The following is a 20,677-nucleotide window of genomic DNA, read 5'->3' as shown; positions in this document are numbered from 1 at the left end:
CAACATACGTGCTGTGCTATAACACCAGATTAAGCGCTCAACCAATAAAACCAAACCTAATGCCAAAGTAGTATCTAAACTGCTTATACATACTTATGCTCAGACAATAATTAACTCTATATTCAGTAATAAATGGTAATATAGGTACATATTTAATATGTTTATGATTTCAGCCCAGGTTTTGAATCTCTAGGGCCATAAGGATGTCTGTTGCTCATGGGGAGTCAGTTCTTCCTTTATGCATTCCCAGGAATGAGAGTGAATACTAATGTGATCAGTGCTATCAGGCCTTTGTTGCTACGAAACAGTTGAAGTGATCCTGTCACTGTATAGTTCGGTGCAATCTGCCTGTGTGGGCTGTTACTGGATGTGTTGGAGCAAGTGTTGTGGACACCCAGCACTCTGATATGGAGCCAGGGGCTGCATCTTGGCTGGCACAGTGAGAATGGGCCTTTGCTGTGGACTGGCTTCTTTCCTCTATTTGTTGACAGGGCTGCCTGGATCTGAAGCTGCTTAACCCTGTTTTATGCTGTTGAGAACTAGCTGATATTGTCCAAGGACTAAAGTATCCAATTACAATGAATACACGGCAAACAAGAAACTTCAAGTCCAGTAACTGGACTGTGTACACAGTGTAGCTTCCAGAGACATTTTATATCAATATTCCTTTCCACACACCACAATAAGTAATTCTGTAGGAAGGTTGTACACACTTTTCCCCCGAGTGCTCTGGTTTCCTCCCACACTCCAAAGACGTACAGGTTTATAGGTTAATTGGGTTTTGTAAATTGTCCCTAATGTGTAGGATAGTGGTAGTGTTCAGAGTGATCACTGGTCGGCGCGGACTCGGTGTGCCGAAGGGCATGTTTCCACGCTATTTCTCTAAAGTCTTGTCCAAGTTACATTTTCCAGTGTGTGAAATTAAGTATAATCATTGAAATAATTGAGTGAATATTGTGTTTTCATCTTTACTCTCTCTGACTTAGGAACCAAGTCAAAAGTTGATGAATTGAAGATTATATATGATCGTGAAGAGTCTCCAAATCTGGAGGATTATGATGCAAATACAGTGGCCAGCCTCTTGAAACAATACCTTCGTGAGCTCCCAGAAAACATTCTTACCAAGGAACTTTTGATGAAGTTCGAAGATGCATGTGGGAAAGGCACAGACAGTGAAAAAGTCCAGGAGTGCCAGCGCCTGCTAAAGGAACTGCCTGCAGCTAATTACCTCCTCTTTACTTGGCTTATTATCCATATGAACCATGTCATTGAAAAAGAAAGTGAAACAAAAATGAACATCCAGAATATTTCTATTGTTCTTAGTCCTACTGTTCAGGTACCGAATGTGGCATATGTTTTTAAGTATAATTATTAGAGAAGAAATTAGTAGTTCCATTTATTCAGTTAGTACTTTGCTTTTTCTTCATCCATTGCACCTTTTATCAATTTAGTTTAGTTTAAAGATTCAGCGTGGAAGCAGTCACTTCAGCCCACCGAGACCGCACCAACCAACGATCACCGGTACACTAGTTCTATCCTGCACACTAGGAACAATTTACAGAAGCCAATTAACTTACACACCTACACGTCTTTGGAATGTGGGAGGAAACCGGAGAAAACCCACACAGTCACAGGGAGAACGTACAAACTCCATATCGACAGCACCCGTAGTCAGAATCTAACCCGGGTCTCTGGCACTGTAAGACAGCAACTCTACTGCTGCACTACTGGGTCGCCCCTTTTTGGACTACCAGTACCGCATTTTGCAGGCAAGAAAAAAAGGTGGAGTTCAGAAGAATAAATGGTGACCTTATTCACACATATAAGATCCTAAAGGGGCTTGACATGGTAGATGTTGGGATGTTTTCACAAGTGGGAGCGTCTCGACCAAGGGAACAATACTATAAGTCATTTAAAACTAAGGTATATAGAAATCTCTTCTCAGAAAAGATGATGTTCTCTGACATGGCAGGGTGGTGGAAACTGGACCATCAGAAGTATTTAAAGTGGAGGTGGACAAATATTTGATAGATCAAGGTACAGAGGGTTATGGAGAAATGGTAAAGAAGAGGAATTTGAGGCCTGTATGGACTGGATGTGATCATTTTAAATGGGGTAGACGATGGCCGACTGCTATTTTCTTATATTTTTCTGTTAAGGTACAGGGAAGGTCAGTATTAATTCATGTTGAGGACTTTAGCTTTTGATTTGCTGTGAAGGAAGTGTCACTATGCAGCATCTTTCTTATGAGATGTACAAGTTTTATACCTGCATTTTTAAACCCTTGAGATCCATGGATTATGCAGATTTCAAACTAAGGAAAGTTCACTCATACATGTGATGATGAATGATGATGAACGTTTTCCACAAAATCCAACATTTGTTGTCTGCCCAATGATGGCTTCATTTAGTCTGCAGTTGTTTAATGATGTATCCTAGTCTCTGCAGCAAAGAATAAGAAGAGCAATAAGTTCATAAATTATAGGAGCAGAATTAGGCCATTCGGCCCATTAAGTCTACTCCGCCATTCAATCATGGCTGATCTATCTTTCCCTCTCAACCCCATTTTCTTGCCATCTCTCCATAACCCCTGACACTCTTATTAATCAAGAATCCGTCAATCTCCGCCGTTAATATATCCATTGACTTGGCCTCTACAACCTTCCGTGGCAACAAATTCCACCGATTCACCACCCTCTGACTAAAGAAAGTCCTTCTCATCTTCTTCTAAAGATACATCCTTTTATTCTGAGGCTATGGTCTCCCACTAGTGGAAACATCCACTCTATCCGGGCCTTTCACTATTCGGAAAGTTTCAATGAGGTCCCCTCTCATTCTTCTAAATTCCAGCGAGTACAGACCCAGTGCCGTCAAACGCTCATCATATGTTAACCCAATAGTCTTGAGTTGCTTCAACTCTGAGATATTTCCTAAGATTGGATGGAATTTCTACGCAGACCTACCATTGGAAATTAAAATACTTCGCACTTATTCTAGATAATCACGTAAACCTGTGTTTTAATAGAAAGGTGGTTGGAACAGGACTAACTGGCCAGTGTTTTGTGATGATATGGTTAGATGGTATACCAATATATGCTGTACTTTGCTATGTTTACTCAACTTGGGTGTGTTTTGTATTGGATGATGGACATTGCTTCCGGGTATTCTCTATGTCTTGTGTAGAACATGCTATGAATGCTAGTATACTTTCACTTGATTCTTTTCAGCTGGCCAGGCAAAAGGTACTTGAGTCATGACTTACCTTTAGTGGAATGCTGATACTAGAATTTGTATAATGAGCATTATTTTTGGAAAAGTGAGATAGCTTTTTGGTATAAAGCCAGCTCCATTAAGAGTCACTTAAGTAAAAGAAATGCTTATTTCATCTCTGGCAAATTAAGTAATTTCATTGTGTAGTCACAATTGTAGTATGGAAAACATAGGAGCCAATCATTGCGGCAGAATGTCTCACTAATGCAGAATGCTATCATGATGATAATCTCTTTATTGGTGTTTGAGAGAAATGTTGGTGTAGGACTGAGATTTGGGGAAATCTTTTAGTGTATGCAGTTATTTTAGATATGTGGAATATCATTGCAATTTTGAAGGCACTTAGGCTCATATGTTGGGTTAAGATTGTCATGTAGTTGGAGGGATATGGATCAAACGTGGGCAGATGGAACTAGTGTAGCTAGGACATGTTGGACGGTATGGGCAAATTTGCCTGTTTCCACACTGTATTACTCTATGACTCCATGACTGTTTTTTTGCTGAATGACAAGGGATGTATAGAAACAAGGAACTGCAGATGCTGGTTTACAAAAAATAGCTCAGCGAGTCAGGCAGCATCTCTGGAGAACGTGGAGAGATGACGTTTGAGTCGGGACCTTTCTTCTAAGACGCTCTTGTGAGACAGGAGGCCAGAAAAGGGTAGTGAATCTTGAGACAGTTATTCCTGAAGGAAACCATGGCATACCTTAAGTGATGGTATCAGAATAGAAACCAACCTCATGCTATGTAACTGTTCTTTAGGGGATATATAACGCATGATGCAGAAATATATTTGATAACATTACTGAGATAAAGAAAGTTGTGCTCAGAATGGTCTTTCAGGAGCATTGCTTTAGGTTTATCTTAGTAAAACCTCTCAGTTGAATTTCTTCATTCTGGCTTCTATTTACTAACAATACTGAGATGGGGTCAGCTAAAGTTGTCTTCAGCTGTTCAATTTGAAAGCTAAATCAGTTTGAAGAAGGGTCACGACCCAAAATGTCACCTATCCATGTTCTCCAGAGGTGCTGCCTGACCCGCTGAGTTACTCCAGCACATTTTGTCTTTTTGTGCATTAACCAGCTTCTGCAGTTCCTTGTTTCTGCAGCTAAAGTTGTGATTGGTATTTTCTAAGACTGAAAATTAAAAATTTCTAAGACTGAAAGACTAACATTTTCTGTTTGTCCTTTGGCATTTTATCTCCTTAATTTAAACAGGCGATAGATAGGCGAAGAAATTGCGGTGCAAGAGTCAAGAATGTTTAATTGACACGTGTACTGAAATTTACTTGCAGCAGCATGGGCAGGGATGTAAACATAGTAGTCATAGATAACATAATAAATAAAATAATTTCAATAAGTAAAAAAAACAATTATTATTGCAAAAAGTCCTTAGTGCAACCAATACAGTTCATAGTTTAGTTATTCGTTTGCAGCCTTCAAGAGTCTGATGGTTGTTGGGAAGAAGCTGTTCTTGAACCTGCAGGTTCCGGTTTTCAGACTTCTATACTTTCTTCCTGAGGGCAGGAGTGAAATGAGAGCATGGCCAGGATAGTGTGGGTCCTTGATGAAGCTGCCTGCGTTTTTGAGGCAGAGCCTTCTACAGAAGCCTTTGATGATGGGAAGGTCATAAACACATGTGAAAAGATTAATGGTAGAATCAACTGAACTAACTGCCACATTTTACAAAAAAGTTTAGGATGGCAGCAACTTGAAAGGAAAAACATATACTGTATAGGTTGGCAGTGGCCACCTGTGGCAAATATTTAAAAGCAAGGAAGATAAAGAAGGAATAAACAGATGCTAAGAGATTCACCACGTAGCCATTATTAAGGAGATATTAGGACTATAATGTGCATTATACAGTGTAATGTGGATAAATGTGAGGTTATCCAATTTGGTGGCAAGAACAAGAAGGCAGATTATTATCTGAATTATGTCAGAATAGGAAAAGGGAAGGTGCAACGAGACCTGGGTGTCCTTGTACACCAGTCACTGAAAGTAAGCACGTAGCTACAGATGACTAGGGTGGAGGGCCATAAGTGATAGGAGTAGCATTAGGTCATTAGGCCCATCAAGTCTACTCCGCTATTCAATTATAGCTGATCTCTCTCCCTCCTAACCCCATTCTCTTGCCTTCTCCACTAACCTCTGACACATGTACTAATCAAGAATCTATCTATCTCTGCCTTAAAAATATCCATTGATGGCCTCCACAGCCTTCTGTGGCAAATAATTCCACAGATTCACCACCCTCTGACTAAATAAATTCTCCTTCCTAAAAGAACACCCTTTAATTCTGAGGCTGTAACCCCTCGTTCTAGACTCTCCCACTAGTGGAAACATCCTCTCCACATCCACCATCCAAATCTTTCACTATTCTGTATATTTCAATGAGGCACCCCCCCCCCCCCCCTCAAACTCCAACGAGTACAGGCCCAGTGCCGACAAACGTTCATCATAGGTTAACCTTCTCATTCCTGGGGAATGAGTAGGGGAGGGGAATGTAAGTCGAAGTTACTTAAAATGAGAGAATTCAGAGTTCTTGCCCATCGTTTTTCTACAGAGATGATGCCTGACCTGCTGAGTTACTCCAGCTCTTTGGGTCTATCTCAGGTATAAACCAGCATCTGCAATTCCATGTTTCAATAAATACTAATTCTTGTCCATCCTTCACTAGATCAGCAATCGCGTACTGTACCTGCTTTTCACTCATGTCAAAGAGCTGTTTGGGGAGAAAGAGTTAAAACCAGTCGTGAAACCACTTCGCTGGTCTAACGTGGCAACAATGCCGGTCTTACCCGAGACACAAGAGAGTATTAAGGAAGAAATTCGGCGGCAGGTATGTTTGATATCATTTTGTGAGCTGCATAGAGAAAAGCAGAAAAAGGTTACATGAATGTTACACAACCGTTTTTTTAAAACAAAAAGCTTTTCACCGGATTAAAACACTAATTTAAACACTTGCCCGTATTTTGAAATGTCATTAGATTTGCTACAATTACAGGTCTGCTACTGATTTTCTGGCACCCTTGGTTCCAGAGCCTTTCTGTATTATCCTTTTTGCTGGACCAACAGAGGTCATGACCTTGGGGGGCCGAGATACTGTCCCGCAAGGTCAGCCACGGAAGTGAGCCGAGGGAACGGATCTGCCAGCTGTGGCTGGGCCAGAGTACCCGATCCCCAGTCATGGGACAAATTTGACCTGCCTATCTGCGCTGAAGTCCCGATGAGGTCAATATCAGTTTTTGTCCGGATTACGGGGGGGGTGGGGTGACAGCAATCAGTTGCCAGAAAATTGGTGGTGGACCTGTATTGCGTTCTGAAATGCCAACAAATAATTTTTGCTACGATACTTAGCAGATCTTGGAGTAAGGAATTCACGTGAAAAAGTTCCTTGTTTTGGTAGTAATCTGTGCCAGCACGTTGGAAATTGCTGAATTGGATGGACTTCAATGTTCTCTGGATAAGTAGGAACATTTCAGTGGCTGTTCCTGATGAGTATTATGTGGTGGCTATTTGAACATGGTGTTACAGTTTCCACAGATTAATGCAGTTGTGTTATTATTTGAACAATTCTCCTACCAAAGCATGTAAAATGTGAAACAAAAATAGCAAGTACTCAGCAAAAAGACGATGCAAATGAATGGCAAATCAGCTAGCAAGAAGTAATAATTATTTAACTATAAAACCAGTCATAATTTAGGTACATTTGACACATTAATAATCAAATCACAATTCAACAAAATTAAATTAAGCTATTCAAAATACATATAATAGTGTATTTATTAAGCATAAACACTGTTTTTGTATTAAGTGCTGTGGTAGTAGAAAATAGTAAACTCTATCTGCCCCCTACAATTGTCCGTTTGGAATAGGCTGAGAACAGTTATGGTGCATTTGTGTAAACATTTGACAGGTTAATCTCAGTTCCAAAAGCATAATTTACTTTAATATTCATTAAGAAATTATCGTGACAACAAAACAATAAATTAAATAATAGGCCAATCTAATCTGTACTGCCATTGTACCAAGCAGTGAGTTTCAACAAAGCATATTGCCGGCTGTCAATATCAGGGTTCTGTGACATCCTTTATATATATATATCTCTGTTATTTTTTTTGTTTTCTTTTGGATTCTGGGTTTGCAGAGGCAGAGTACACCCGGATATCACCACCAGTTAGATATGTAACAGTGCTAAAGTGAATGGCTTCTTAACGGAACAAAGTTTGAATTGGAAAAAATTTGGAATTTTCCAACATAGGGCACAGTCTTGTAACTTTGTGGAAATAAATAAGTACGTTTGAAAATTATTATTTTTTCTCCAAATGCTCAATTTAGTTTAGAGATACAGCGTGGAAATGCGCCCTTCGGGGCACGGACCAGCGATCCTCTTACGTTAGCACTACCCTACACACTAGGGATAATTTACAATTTTTACTGAAGCTAAATTAACTTACAAACCTGTACGTCTTTGGAGTCTCGAAGGAAACCAGAGCACCCAGGGGAAACCCACGCGGTCACAGAGAAAACGTACAAACTCCGTACAGACAGCAAACTTTGACCACCAGGACATTCTGCCCAATGGTTTGTGTATGGCTGTTGTACAGATGACCAGCATTATATTTAATACAGGTTACTATTATAAATTATTTCCCAGTATATCCAAGTTTTAGATACGTGCAGATTGGCAATTTATTTTAAATATAAGCTTTTGAACTGTGTAATTAGAGACAAAAGTGGTTTTTGCCATGGTTTCAATATCTACATTATTGTGGGATTGGTTCTTTGTGACAAAGACAGATGAGTCAGAATGCTAATTTCCTTGGAGGGATTAAGTTGAAGTTGGTGATGAAGTATTAAAGGGAAGATTAACTATGAAGGGTGCTGGGCATTTCCTTACTGTGCAACTCTTTTGTGCATCCCGGGTACTAACTGCCTTGGATTTTCACTCTGCCCCTCCAGGAATTCCTGTTGAATTGTTTGCACAGAGATTTGCAAGCTGGCATAAAGGACTTATCCAAAGAAGAGAGGCTGTGGGAAGTGCAACGGATTTTAACAGCACTGAAGCGGAAACTTCGTGAAGCTAAAAGGCAGGTGAGTTTCAGTCGACCTCCTTTGTGGGAAGGTCAGCAGTAGATTTTAATAAGAATCTTCATATATTGAGGCTAAAGAACATTGTTGTCATTTGTGTTTGTAGTAGGGAATGTTAAAGCACAAGGTTCCAGGTCTTGAGCCCGAAATGGCTTGAGTCGGTGTTCCTGCAAATGTTCATATATGTAACACTACTGATATGAATAATCATTGGGCATTCTGTTTTAGAATTTATTCAGCACTGAGACAAAATAACAGTCTACTACAAACCTCCACGGCTATGATCAAGGCATTCAAGAGAGTTTTAAAATAAGAGCAAAGAAACGTTGCTTTTTAATGTGGATATGTTAGTCGTTGGCAAGATGAAGCCAATCATAACTAAAAGATTTAGTACAGGTCCACCACCTATTTTCCAGTAATTAGTGGTCCAGTCCCCCCTTTAATCCATACAAAATCTTCCCCTCTCCCCCAGAGGTCCCCCTAAAACTGACATCTAGGCTGGGTGAGGCCGCCGATCCCAGTCTCATCGGGACTTTTGTGCCGATTGGCAGGTCGAATTTGCCCCCTGTGGCCAGGGCTCTGGAACTCCAGCCCAGTCTGAGCCGACTTCTGCGGCCGATCGACGGGTCTAATTTGCAGCCTGCGGCTGGGGTTCTGGAACACCCGCCTAGCCAGAGCCGGTAAATCCATTCCCAGAACCGACTTCCGCAACTGACTTTATAGGCCAGTATCCCCTCAGCACTTGCTTCTTAAATACTGCACTCGGAACTCTCAAAATGGTCGCTCTGAAATGGCTGCTCTGTTCAAGCCTAACTCCCTTTCATTCTGAAGCTAACCAGCCCTTCCCTTAACAGCTGCTTTAAATCTCTCTTACCCGTTTTTACCATGTTCGTTTTGTTACCGACGTTGAGGGTCCAGCTGGCATGACGGCAGTGACAGCTGTACGCCTCTGCACCTGTCTGTTTGTCATCCAATGGCTCTACAGTTGTGTTGTATCTCCTTCCCCACTACCTCCTCCATTCATTCACCCTTCTTTAAAATCAGCAGATGGAGCTGGCAGTCAAATTAGGCTTTAATCCTCCATTTGTAGCAACAGTAATAGGTTACTGCATTCATGCCTTTTATTACCAGCATGAAACTTTATGGCCTATCATTTCCTTGATCAGATGCTCAGCCCCTTATCTCTCATTAACTGCTTCATACTTTTAGACTTTCGAGATACAACTCAGAAACAGGCCCTTTGGCCCACCAAGTCCGTGCGACCAGCGATCCTCATACACTATCACTGTCTTACACACTAGAGACAATTAACAATGTTACCAACGCCAATTAACCTCCGAACCTGTATGTCTTTGTGGAGTGTGGTAGGAAACCGGAGAAAACTCTGTACAGACAGCACCAGTAGTCAGGATCGAACCTGGGTCTCTGGCGCTGTAAGGCAGCACTCTACAGCTGTTCCACTTTGGTCATTTTAAGCTTAATTGTCAACAATTTTGTCTTAATCATCAACATGTACCCAGCAAAATTCCCCATATCTCCCATCGTTGACTTTTCTGGGAAATTTTGATTCCAGATATGCAAAATACTATCCACCCTTTAATACATAATCACAAACTTAATAATGATTGAAAAAATGTTCTTATGTAGATTTTGAACTCCTAGATGCAAGAACCCTGGGTGGTCTGGTGAACATAGAAACATAGAAAATAGGTGCAGGGGAGGCCATTCGGACCTTCGAGCCAGCACCGCCATTCATTGTGATCATGGCTGATCGTCCCCAATCAATAACCCGTGCCTGCCTTCTCCCCATATCCATTGATTCCACTAACCCCTAGAGCCTCTTATCAAAGGCTTTCTGAGAGTCTAGATACACTACATCCACTGGCTCCCCTTCATCCATTTTACTTGTCACGTCCTCAAAAAATTCCAGAAGATTTTTCACGCAGAGAGTGGTTAATCTCTGGAACTCTCTGCCACAGAAGGTAGTTGAGGCCAGTTCATTGGCTATATTTAAGAGGGAGTTAGATGTGCCCCATGTGGCTATAATAATAATACATTTTATTTATGGGCGCCTTTCAAGAGTCTCAAGGACACCTTACAAAAATTTAGCAGGTAGAGGAAAAACATGTAAGGGGAATGAAATAAATAGTAGAGACATGACGAGTACACAAAGTAAAGACAGAATTCAATTCAAAACACAATATGAGGCAATTAATGCACAGATGAAAAGGGAGGGGGACGTGGGGCTAAGGATAGGCAGAGGTGAAAAGATGGGTCTTGAGGCGGGACTGGAAGATGGTGAGGGACACGGAATTGCGGATCAGTTGGGGGAGGGAGTTCCAGAGCCTGGGAGCTGCCCTGGAGAAGGCTCTGTCCCCAAAACTGCGGAGGTTGGACTTGCGGATGGAGAGGAGACCGGCTGATGTGGATCTGAGGGACCGTGAGGGTTGGTAGGGGGAGAGGAGGTCAGTGAGATATGGGGGAGGCAGATGGTGGAGGGCTTTGTAGGTGAGGATCAGGATTTTGTAGGTGATCCGGTGGGAGATGGGAAGCCAGTGAAGTTGTTTGAGGACTGGAGTGATGTGATGCCAGGATTTGGTGTGGGTGATGAGTCGGGCGGCTGCGTTCTGGACCAGTTGGAGTCGGTTGATGTAGGTGGAGCTGATGCCAAGGAGAAGTGAGTTGCAATAGTCCAGTCGGGAGGAGATGAAGGCATGGATGAGTCTTTCAGCAGCGGGAGGTGTGAGAGAGGGTCTGAGTTTGGCGATGTTGCGGAGATGAAAGAAGGAGGTTTTAATGACATGGCGGATGTGAGGCTCAAGGGAGAGGGTGGAATCAAAGATCACGCCAAGGTTGCGGGCCTGGGGAGATGGGGAGACAGTGGTGCTGTCGATGGTGAGAGTGGGGTTATTGATTTTGCTGAGTGTGGCTTTGGAGCCTATGAGGAGGAATTCTGTCTTATTGCTGTTGAGTTTGAGGAAGTTATGTTGCATCCAGGTTTTTATAGCTATAGGGATACTGAGTTGGATGATCAGCCATGATCATATTGAATGGCAGTGCAGGCTCGAAGGGCCGAATGGCCTACTCGTGCACCTATTTTCCATGTTTTTATGTTTCTATTAGTCAAGCATGATTTCCTTTTCATAAATCCATGTTGACTTGGATTAATCCTTTTACTGCCATCCAAATGCCCCATTATTACCCCCTTAATTATTGACTCCAGCATCTTTCCCACCACCGAAGTCAGGCTAACTGGTCTGTAATTCCCTGTTTTCTCTCTCGCTCCTTTCTTGAAATGTGGGATAACATTAGCTATCCTCCAATCCACAGGAACTGATCCTGAATCGATTGAACATTGGAAAATGATCACCAATGCGTCCACTATTTCTAGAGCCATCTCCCTGAGGACCCTGGGATGCAGACCAGCAGGCCCAGGGGATTTATCATCCTTCAGTCCCATTAGCCTACCCAATAATATTTCTCGCCTAATGAAAATTCAGTTCCTCTACCCGCTTAGATCCTCTGTCCTCCAGTACATCTGTTTGTGTCTTCCTTAGTGAAGACAGATCCGAAGTACCTTTTCAACTCTTCTGCCATTTCCTTGTTACACATAATAATTTCACCCGTGTCTGCCTTCAAGGGACCCACATTTGACTTTGCTACTCTTTTCCCCATAACATATCTAAAGAAGCTTTTACTGTCCTTTTTTATGTTCCTGGCCAGCTTCCCCTCGTACTTCATCTTTTTAGCCCATATTGCCTGTTTTGTTTCCTTCTGTTGTCCTATGAAAGTTTCCCAATCCTCTGGCTTCCGGCTACTCTTTGCTGTGTTATACATCTTTTCTTTTAGTTTTATTCTATCCCTAACTTCTCTTGTCAGCCACAGTTGCCTCCTTCTTAGATTCTTTCTTCCTTTTTGGAATGAAATGATCCTGTGTCTTCCGGATTATGCCCAGAAATTCCTGCCAGTGCAGTTCCACCGTTATTCCTGCTAGGATCCCTTTCCAGTCTACCTTGGCCAGCTCCCCTCTCATGCCTTCATAGTCCCCTTTGTTCAACTGCATCACTGCCATTAAACCTTCTTCTCAAATTGCAGATTTAAACTAATTGTATTATGATCAATACCTCCAAGCGGTTCCTTTACCTCGAGTTCTCTTTATCAAATCTGGTTCATTAGACAACACTAAATCCAGAATTGCCTTTTCTCTGGTCTGCTCCATTACAAGCTGCTCTAAGAATCCATCTCGGAGGCATTCTACAAACTCTCTTTCTTGGGGTCCTGAGCCAACTTGATTTTCCCAGTCTACCTGCATATTGAAATCCCCCATCACCACAGTGGCATTACCTTTGTTACATGCCAGTTTTAACTCCTGCTGCAATTTACACCCTACACCCGGGCTACTATTTGGGGGTCTGTAGATAACACCATCTGTAGTCAATCCACAGTGACTCTATCTCATCAGTCCCTATGTCTTCCTTCGCAAGGGACTGAATTCCATCCCTCACCAGCAGAGCTACCCTCCCTCCTCTGCCCACCTGCCTGTCCTTTCTATAGGATGTATAACCCTGAATATAGTTCCCAGGCCCGATCCTCCTGCAGCCACGTCTCAGTAATCCCCACAATGTCATATCTACCAATCTCTAACTGAGCCTCAAGCTCATCTACTTTACTTCTTGTACTTCGCGCATTCATATACAATACTTTATTTATTTTTTATTTATTTAATTCTTTATTTCGAACAGAATAAAAGAATAAAAAGCAAGTGTGAAACAGCATACAAAAAAACAAAACAAGAATATTTATAAAATGTCATAAACAATATTTATAAATAAATGAAATCGTATGTGTCCGAAAAGGAGCAGGAAGAAGCCAAAGATTATTAATTCCCACCCCTTATTCAACTGCTTATAATTATCTTATACAAATTTAGCAGCTATATGTACACCATATGTACACCAGCAGTTATGTGTACACCAAATTATTTACATTACATTTACTAATCAAATATTTACAAAGCCATACAAAAAAAAGAGAAAAAAAAGAAGAAACCCTCATATACTATACAGTATCTCTTAGTCATATATACAACCCATCACCCTATAATCACCCTTCCCAATACAATCAGTATAACAAATATCCCACTCACAATCACCTATCCTCATCCCAATACTTTTAATTCCTTATGCATCTCACCAATTCACATAGATCCCTATTACATTTGGCCATACTCTCCTATCCCTTTGTGAGCTTTCTTTCCTGTTAATTCTGTGGTCATTAACTATATCTTTACTCTCATTCCCTTTAACTCCGTCCTTGACTATCCCATTTGACACCCCCCCCCTTATTTAGTTTAAAACCACCCGTGTAGCAGTGGCAAACCTGCCTGCCAGAATGCTGGTCCCCCACCTGTTAGGGTGCATTCCGTCCCTTTTGTACAGTTCCCCCTTACTCCAAAACAGATCCCAGTGATCTAAGAATCTAAATCCCTGCCCCCTGCACCAGTTCCTCAGCCACACATTCAGGTCCTGTATCTCTCTGTTTCTGCTCTTGCCAGCACGAGGAACTGGAAGCAAACCGGAGATAACAACCCTGGAGGTCCTGCTTTTCAGCATTTTTCCGAGCTCCCTAAAGTCACGCTGCAGAATATTCATCCCCTTCTTTCCAACATTGTTTGTGTCGACATGCATCACCACATCCGGCTGTTCACCTTCGCCCTTGAGGATTTTCTGCACTCTGTCCGTGACATCCTGGCACCAGGGAGGCAGCACACCATCCTCGAATCCCGTCTGTTGCCGCAGAAGCCCCTGTCCGTACCTCTCACAATGGAGTCTCCAACTACCATGGTGTTGCCTGACGTCGGCCTCTTTGGTTTTGGCTCAACAACATTTCATTCCTTGGTCCCAAAAGGATTTAATATTCAGTATTAAAGCCGAATAATTACTTGTTCCATTTTACATTTTAATTGTTTTCCAATTTTGCTATTGTATTTACTAACATGTAATGAGTATGGATTTGCCTAATACACCTTCTTCTGACAGGTCTTTTATTTTTAGAAAAGTCTGGAGGATGAATCCTGGCTGAGTCTGGCATTAATGAGAGATTTTCCCACTGAAATGGTGTACAGTGATTTCGTACTAAAATTTGTAGCTCATACCCGGCTGAAGTACAGCTACAGAAACTATTTGGATGACTAATGCTTTCTAATTGTTTTTTCTCCTCAAGATTTATTTGAAAATATTTTGTTTTGCCTGGATGGCATGTGATCTTTTATTTTCACATGAAGACTGAAGCATAACACTTGGAGAAAAGAGAGATTGTTGATATTTTGGGAACAGACCAAACAGTGATTTTATCAGAATGTTTCTATGCAATTTCAGGAATGTGAAACAAAGATTGCCCAAGAAATAGCTAGCCTTTCAAAGGAAGATGTTTCTAAAGAAGAAATGAATGAGAATGAAGAGGAAGTTATTAATATTCTCCTGGCTCAGGTATGCTCGGATGCATAACAGTGTAATCATGTTTAATGCTTAAAATGTAATTTTGTCATTTCATTCTTGATATTTTGTGCTTACAATCTAAACCAGGAGGGCACAGTCAAGGAGCAGAATGTAGGATTAAGATAGCAGGTAACAGGAAGGTCTGGGTCATCATGGCAGACTGAGCACAGATGTTCTGCAAAGCATCACTCAAGAGTGTTTAGTTTCTCCAGTGTAGAGGAGACCACATTGTGAACACCAAATGTCACGTACTGTGGCTAAGGATGGTTAAAATCTGCTCTTGCAGTGTTCCCCTGATGATTCTTCATTGACAACGGTGGAAAGGGATAGGATAAACTTAACTGCAATATTTTGAGCGATTGACTCATCAGCCATGCATGTCATTAGGTTTATTGATGAGAACCAACATTTGTACAAAGTACTGGGAAACAACTGTTTGTGGCACGGTGGCGCAGCGGTAGAGTTGTTGCCTCACAGCGCCACAGACCCAGGTTCAATCCTGACTACTGTTTGTGCAGAGTTTGTACGTTCTCCCTGTGACTGTGTGGGTTTTCCCCGGGAGTTTTGGTTTTCTCCCACACTCCAAATACATACAGGTAAATTTGGCTTTGGTAAAAAGTGTCAATTGTCCCTAGTGTACAGCTAGCTGGTGGTGTACGAGGGTTGGTGTGGACTCGGTGGGCCAAAGACCCTGTTTCTGCGCTGCTTCTCTAAACTAATAGACTAACCTAAACCAGTAACTATGGAAAAGTACTGCAAATTTGTCTTTAAGAAAAAATGTAACATAGTGGAAGGTTAATAATGTGCTGGCTTTCCATTGGTGTAAAACTTTAAAGTATACAGTCTTCCCTGCAACGTGTGATATATATTTAGTTCCAACACACCTTGCTTCAATGTAAATCTTTTATCATCCCCGAGTTGCTTTCGTTCTTACATTGCAAGATTGTTTTAAAGGAGAATGAAATCCTGACTGAACAGGAGGAACTGCTGGCCATGGAGCAGTTTTTACGAAGACAGATTGCAACTGAGAAAGAGGAGATTGACCGGCTCAGAGCAGAGATTGCAGAAATTCAGAGGTAAGTAACAGTGCCTAAGTTTAGACTTTACTGTAGAGATACAGCACAGAAACAGGCCCTTCGGCCCAGCGACCCCTGTACACTAACACTATCCTACACACTAGAGACGATTTACAATTCTACCAAGGCCAATTAACCTAAAAACCTGTACACCTTTGTAGTGTGAGAAAACCGGAGCACCCAGAGAAAAGTCACGGGGAGAACGTACAAACTCCGTACAGACAGTACCCGTAGTCATGATTGAACCCAGGTCTCTGGCGCTGTAAGGCAGCAGGCCTACTACTAGGCCACCATGCCGCACTGTTAGTCCATAGGGTCTTTGCTTAAACCTTTATACATATGAACAATAGATTTTGGAGCAAGAATAGTCCTTCATGCCCCTGAGCTCTGCTCCACCATTAAAAAGGATTAAGGAGAATAAGACTAGCCACAGCTCCATGATCTAATTAACCTGCAGGGGATATTGTTCCTTCTGGGGAGAGGAAGCATGAGAGCAGAACTATGGGGACACTGGAAACGTGGGTATGGGATCCATCTTTGACAGCAAAGGGGAAAACAAGTTTACTAAAGAACAAGGAGATCTAGGATGTCCTAAAATGGAAAGCTTCACCCTGGGAGCAGATATGGCGGAGACGGAGAAGTTGAGTGTAGGGAATAGCATCTTTACAAAGGCAGGAGGAAGTGTAGTTCAGATAACTGTGCGAGTCAGTAGGTTTGTAGTGGTAAACTAGCCTAATTGGGACCCGTTGGGTCGCTGTCACACAGGAGGCTTGGTCCCCCGGCGCAATATTCCACCACTCACCCATAGCCCCCAACTGCACAGGCGAGCTAATTTCCTCTCACCCCTAGCACTCTCTCCCCCTCCTCTTCACCCTCCCCCTTCTTTCCCCTCTCCTCCTCCCCCCCCCCAATCCCTCCCTCACCTCTCTCCCCCCCCTCTCCTTTCCCCTACCTTCCGTCACTCTCTTCCTCCCTCTATAACTCCTCTCCCCTCCCTACCCCCTCCTAGCCCTCTATCCCCCACTCCTCACCTCCTCCTATCCCCCCACTATCCATCCTCCCCCACTGCTCTTCCCTCCCTCTATTCCCCACTCCCCCCCTCCTCTACTCCTCTCCCTCTATTTCCCCCTCCTTCCCCCACTCTCCCTCCTCACCGCCTCTCTTCTTTTCCCTCTTCTCCTACCCTCCACAATCCCTCCTTCACCTCCGTTTCGCTACATACAGTAACTCCCCCCTCCACTACTCCTCTCCCTTCCTTACTCCCCTCCTCTCCCTCTGTCCTTTCTCCTCCCCCACTCCCTCCTCACCTCCCCAGGATCTTGAGGTTGCCACTCCTCTTCCTTGCTGTATGCCCCGGAGGACCATCAGCCGTCGGCGTCCTTGGAGCCAGGCCTCGAATCCTCGGCTCGGCTCGGCCCGGAAACACCAGCAACTACGGTCGTGTGTGTGTGTGTGGTGTGTGGGGGGTGGGGGGTGGGTGGGAGGAGAAAAGGCGGGGGAAGTGCCATGGGGGAGAGGGGGGTATCATGGGGAAGGAGCCAGCGAGGGGGACCAGAGGGGAAGGGGCTGGAGCTACAGGGTGTTGCGATGGCTTTGCGTTTGGGACTCACAGCGGGTGCTGGACGCTCTCCTCCGCCGGGATCCGACTCTCCGTTTTACGTTTGGCGACATCTCCGTCCCGCGCCAGGCCGCTTCTGGTCCCTTCGAAAATTGTGGAGACCTCCGCCGGCCACCCGCAGCGTCCCTCAGCTCCAGTAAAGACTCAATGGTGCAGGAAGGGGCGAACCGTCCCGGGGAGTGACAGGAGAAGAGCCAATCCGCGCGGCGCTGACTGGCAGGAGAGGAGATCGATCTGCGCACGCGTGTTTTTTAAACTTCGCTAGCTTTTACAATATACTACCGATCGGAACGAAACTTGTTGCATTCTCAGCACAGGAGAACGGTGAGTGAGCTGACGATAAATCGTAGCGCTATCGCGTACCGTCTTTGCGCAAATAGAAAAACCGCGCAAACCGGAAGAGCACAAGTTCAGAGTTTTAGTTATGTATAGATAGATGTCAGTCGATAGTCTAATTATAGCCTGTGATGGAGATAGAGAAAAGGAGAAAGGGGAGAGAGGCATCAGAGAGATGGTCTGAGTGCAGTGAATTTGAGGGCAGGGTAGAGGTTAGTGGTAAAGGTAATGAAAACAACGGGTGCAGATGGCAACACCGATGCAGTTGTCGATGTCTTGGGGGATAATGCCAGTGTACTTTTGGAACAAGGACTTCAACGCAACCAATGAAAAGGCAGGCGTAGCTGGAGCCCATGCATGTGCCCATGGCTACAGATTTTTTCACATTCTCCTTATCACCACCTTCATTTGTTTCCCTGGGTGCTCTGGTTTTCTCCCACATACCCAGACTTGCTGGTTGGTAGGTTAATTGATCACTGTAAATTTCTTCACCATGTGAGTGGCAGGAGTATCAAGGGCATTGTTAAAATGTGGCCGACATGCGGGTGAGATGAGGTTTCATAATGTTTTTGTGCTGTTGATTTCATAGTCGCCAGCAACAACATGGCCGAAGTGAAACGGAGGAATACTCTTCCGAAAGTGAAAGCGAAAGTGAGGATGAGGAAGAGTTGCAGCTCATCCTGGAGGACCTTCAGCGACAAAATGAAGAGTTAGAGGTAATTTATCCCTTCAGGTTAATAATTGCTCCGGCAGGGGCCACTAAACAACCCACACAATTTACAGTCATCGAGTCACTTGGTTTTGAAAGGGACACTTTGGCCCAACTCGTCCATGCCAACTGAAGTGCTCCATATCAGCTAGCTCGCTAAACCTTTCCTGACCATGTATCTGTCAAAATGTTTTTTAAATGATATAGTTGTACTTGCCTCAGCTACGTCCTCTGGTGGTTTATTCCATATGTGGAAAAAGCTACCCCACGGGTTTCTATTAAATATTTCCCCTTTCACCTTAAATGTATGCCCTCTAGTTCTTGGTTCCTCTATCCTGGGGGAAATAATTTATGCATTCACTCTATCTGTCCCCTTCATTATTTTATACACCTCTAAATCACCCTTCAGCATCTTGTGCTCCAAGAAATAAAGTCCTCGCCTAACTAACCTCCCTGTAGCTCTGGCCCAGGAATCCTGACAACATCCTCGTATAACTTCTCTTAACTTGTACCAGCTTAATTGCAATTTAAGTAATGAATGTTAGTAAGTTCTTTGTGTTGGATCACTTCATTTTGCTTTGTTTATCACAATTCCAAGATTTGAAACGCTACCTAGTAGCTTTCCTTTTCAGTGTCCAATCAGAATGACATTAACTGATGTGACTTATTCCTAACATTGTTCCAGGATGTTCTTTGTTTAGACTAATTCTGTAGCCTGTAGTTTGCTCACCACTAAAGACTGATCTTAAATCAGCTGCTGAAAAAGGTATAAGACTGAAAGTGCACAATGAATTTATAGACTTCAGTCAGCACCTCTCATCTGTAATAGAAACATAGAAAATAATTGCAGGAGTAGGCCATTCGACCCTTCGAGCCTGCACCGCCATTCAATATGATCATGGCTGATCATCCAACTCAGTATCCTGTACCTGCCTTCTCTCCATACCCCCTGATCCCTTTAGCCACAAGGGCCACATCTAAATCCCTCTTAAATATAGCCAATGAACTAGCCTCACCTTCTGTGGCAGAGAATTCCAGAGATTCACCACTTTCTGTGTGAAAAATGTTTTTCTCATCTCGGTCCTAAAAGATTTCCCCCTTATCCTTAAACTGTGACCCCTTGTTCTGGACTTCCCCAACATCGGGAACAATCTTCCTGCATCTAGCCTGTCCAACCCCTTAAGAATGTTGTAAGTTTCTATAAGATCCCCACTCAATCTTCTAAATTCTAGCGAGTACAAGCCGAGTCTATCCAGTCTTTCTTCATATGAAAGTCCTGACATCCCAGGAATCAGTTTGGTGAACCTTCTCTGTACTCCCTCTATGGCAAGAATGTCTTTCCTCAGATTAGGAGACCAAAACTGTATGTAATACTACAGGTATGGTCTCACCAAGACCCTGTACAACTGCAGTAGATCCTCCCTGCTCCTATACTCAAATCATTTTGCTATGAATGCTAACATACCATTCGCTTTCTTCACTGCCTGCTGCACCTTATATTTGCTAATCTAGCAAATATAACCCAGTTTTCAGTGACAACTACTCTTTCCAATGTATGGAACAGACTTTAGAGATACTACAGCGCGAAAAACAAGCCTTTCTGCTCACAGACCTGCACACACCCCATACACTAACCTACACACACCAGGGACAATTTTTTTACAACTTACCGAAGCCAATTAACATACAAACCTGTACATCTTTGGAGTGTGGGGGGGGAAATCGGAGCATCCAGAGGAAACCCACACGGTCACAGTGAGATCATACAAACTCCGTACAGACAGCACCCATAGTCGGGATCAAACCCGGGTCTTTGACGCTGTAGGGCAGTAAATCTACCATTGCGCCATTCTGACACCCCAAATATTATTTATTCATTTAGGCTTTTTAATGTGAAAAAGGGCCTTGTATTAATATTTTTTTGAATTTCAGAAATGACTGCTATCTATTATAGGATGTTTCCACTAGTAATAGAGCAGGACCAGAGCGCACAGCCTCAGAATAATAGGACATACCTTTAGAATGGAGATGCGGAGGAATTTATTTTGCCAGAGGGTGGTGAATCTGTGAATTAATTG

The 20,677-nt window shown here is 43.1% G+C and overlaps 1 protein-coding gene across 2 annotated transcripts in view; it reads left to right on the top strand.

Moving 5' to 3' along the window:
• ralbp1 (ralA binding protein 1) overlaps positions 1-20,677 on the top strand; it is a 32,336-nt gene that overhangs the window by 10,215 nt on the left and 1,444 nt on the right. For both annotated transcript variants that reach the window (XM_033019829.1, XM_033019828.1), the window contains exons 4-9: positions 987-1,336; positions 5,950-6,111; positions 8,235-8,366; positions 14,741-14,851; positions 15,815-15,936; positions 18,480-18,606. In XM_033019829.1, the coding sequence (XP_032875720.1) occupies positions 987-1,336; positions 5,950-6,111; positions 8,235-8,366; positions 14,741-14,851; positions 15,815-15,936; positions 18,480-18,606 (1,004 nt within the window). The remainder of the gene's footprint in view (positions 1-986; positions 1,337-5,949; positions 6,112-8,234; positions 8,367-14,740; positions 14,852-15,814; positions 15,937-18,479; positions 18,607-20,677) is intronic.

This window comes from Amblyraja radiata, chromosome 4 (genome assembly GCF_010909765.2).
Source record: "Amblyraja radiata isolate CabotCenter1 chromosome 4, sAmbRad1.1.pri, whole genome shotgun sequence".
Lineage (NCBI taxonomy): Eukaryota > Metazoa > Chordata > Chondrichthyes > Rajiformes > Rajidae > Amblyraja > Amblyraja radiata.
The sequence above is the reverse complement of the archived record's forward strand: the minus strand, read 5'-3'. Positions and strand labels throughout refer to the sequence as shown.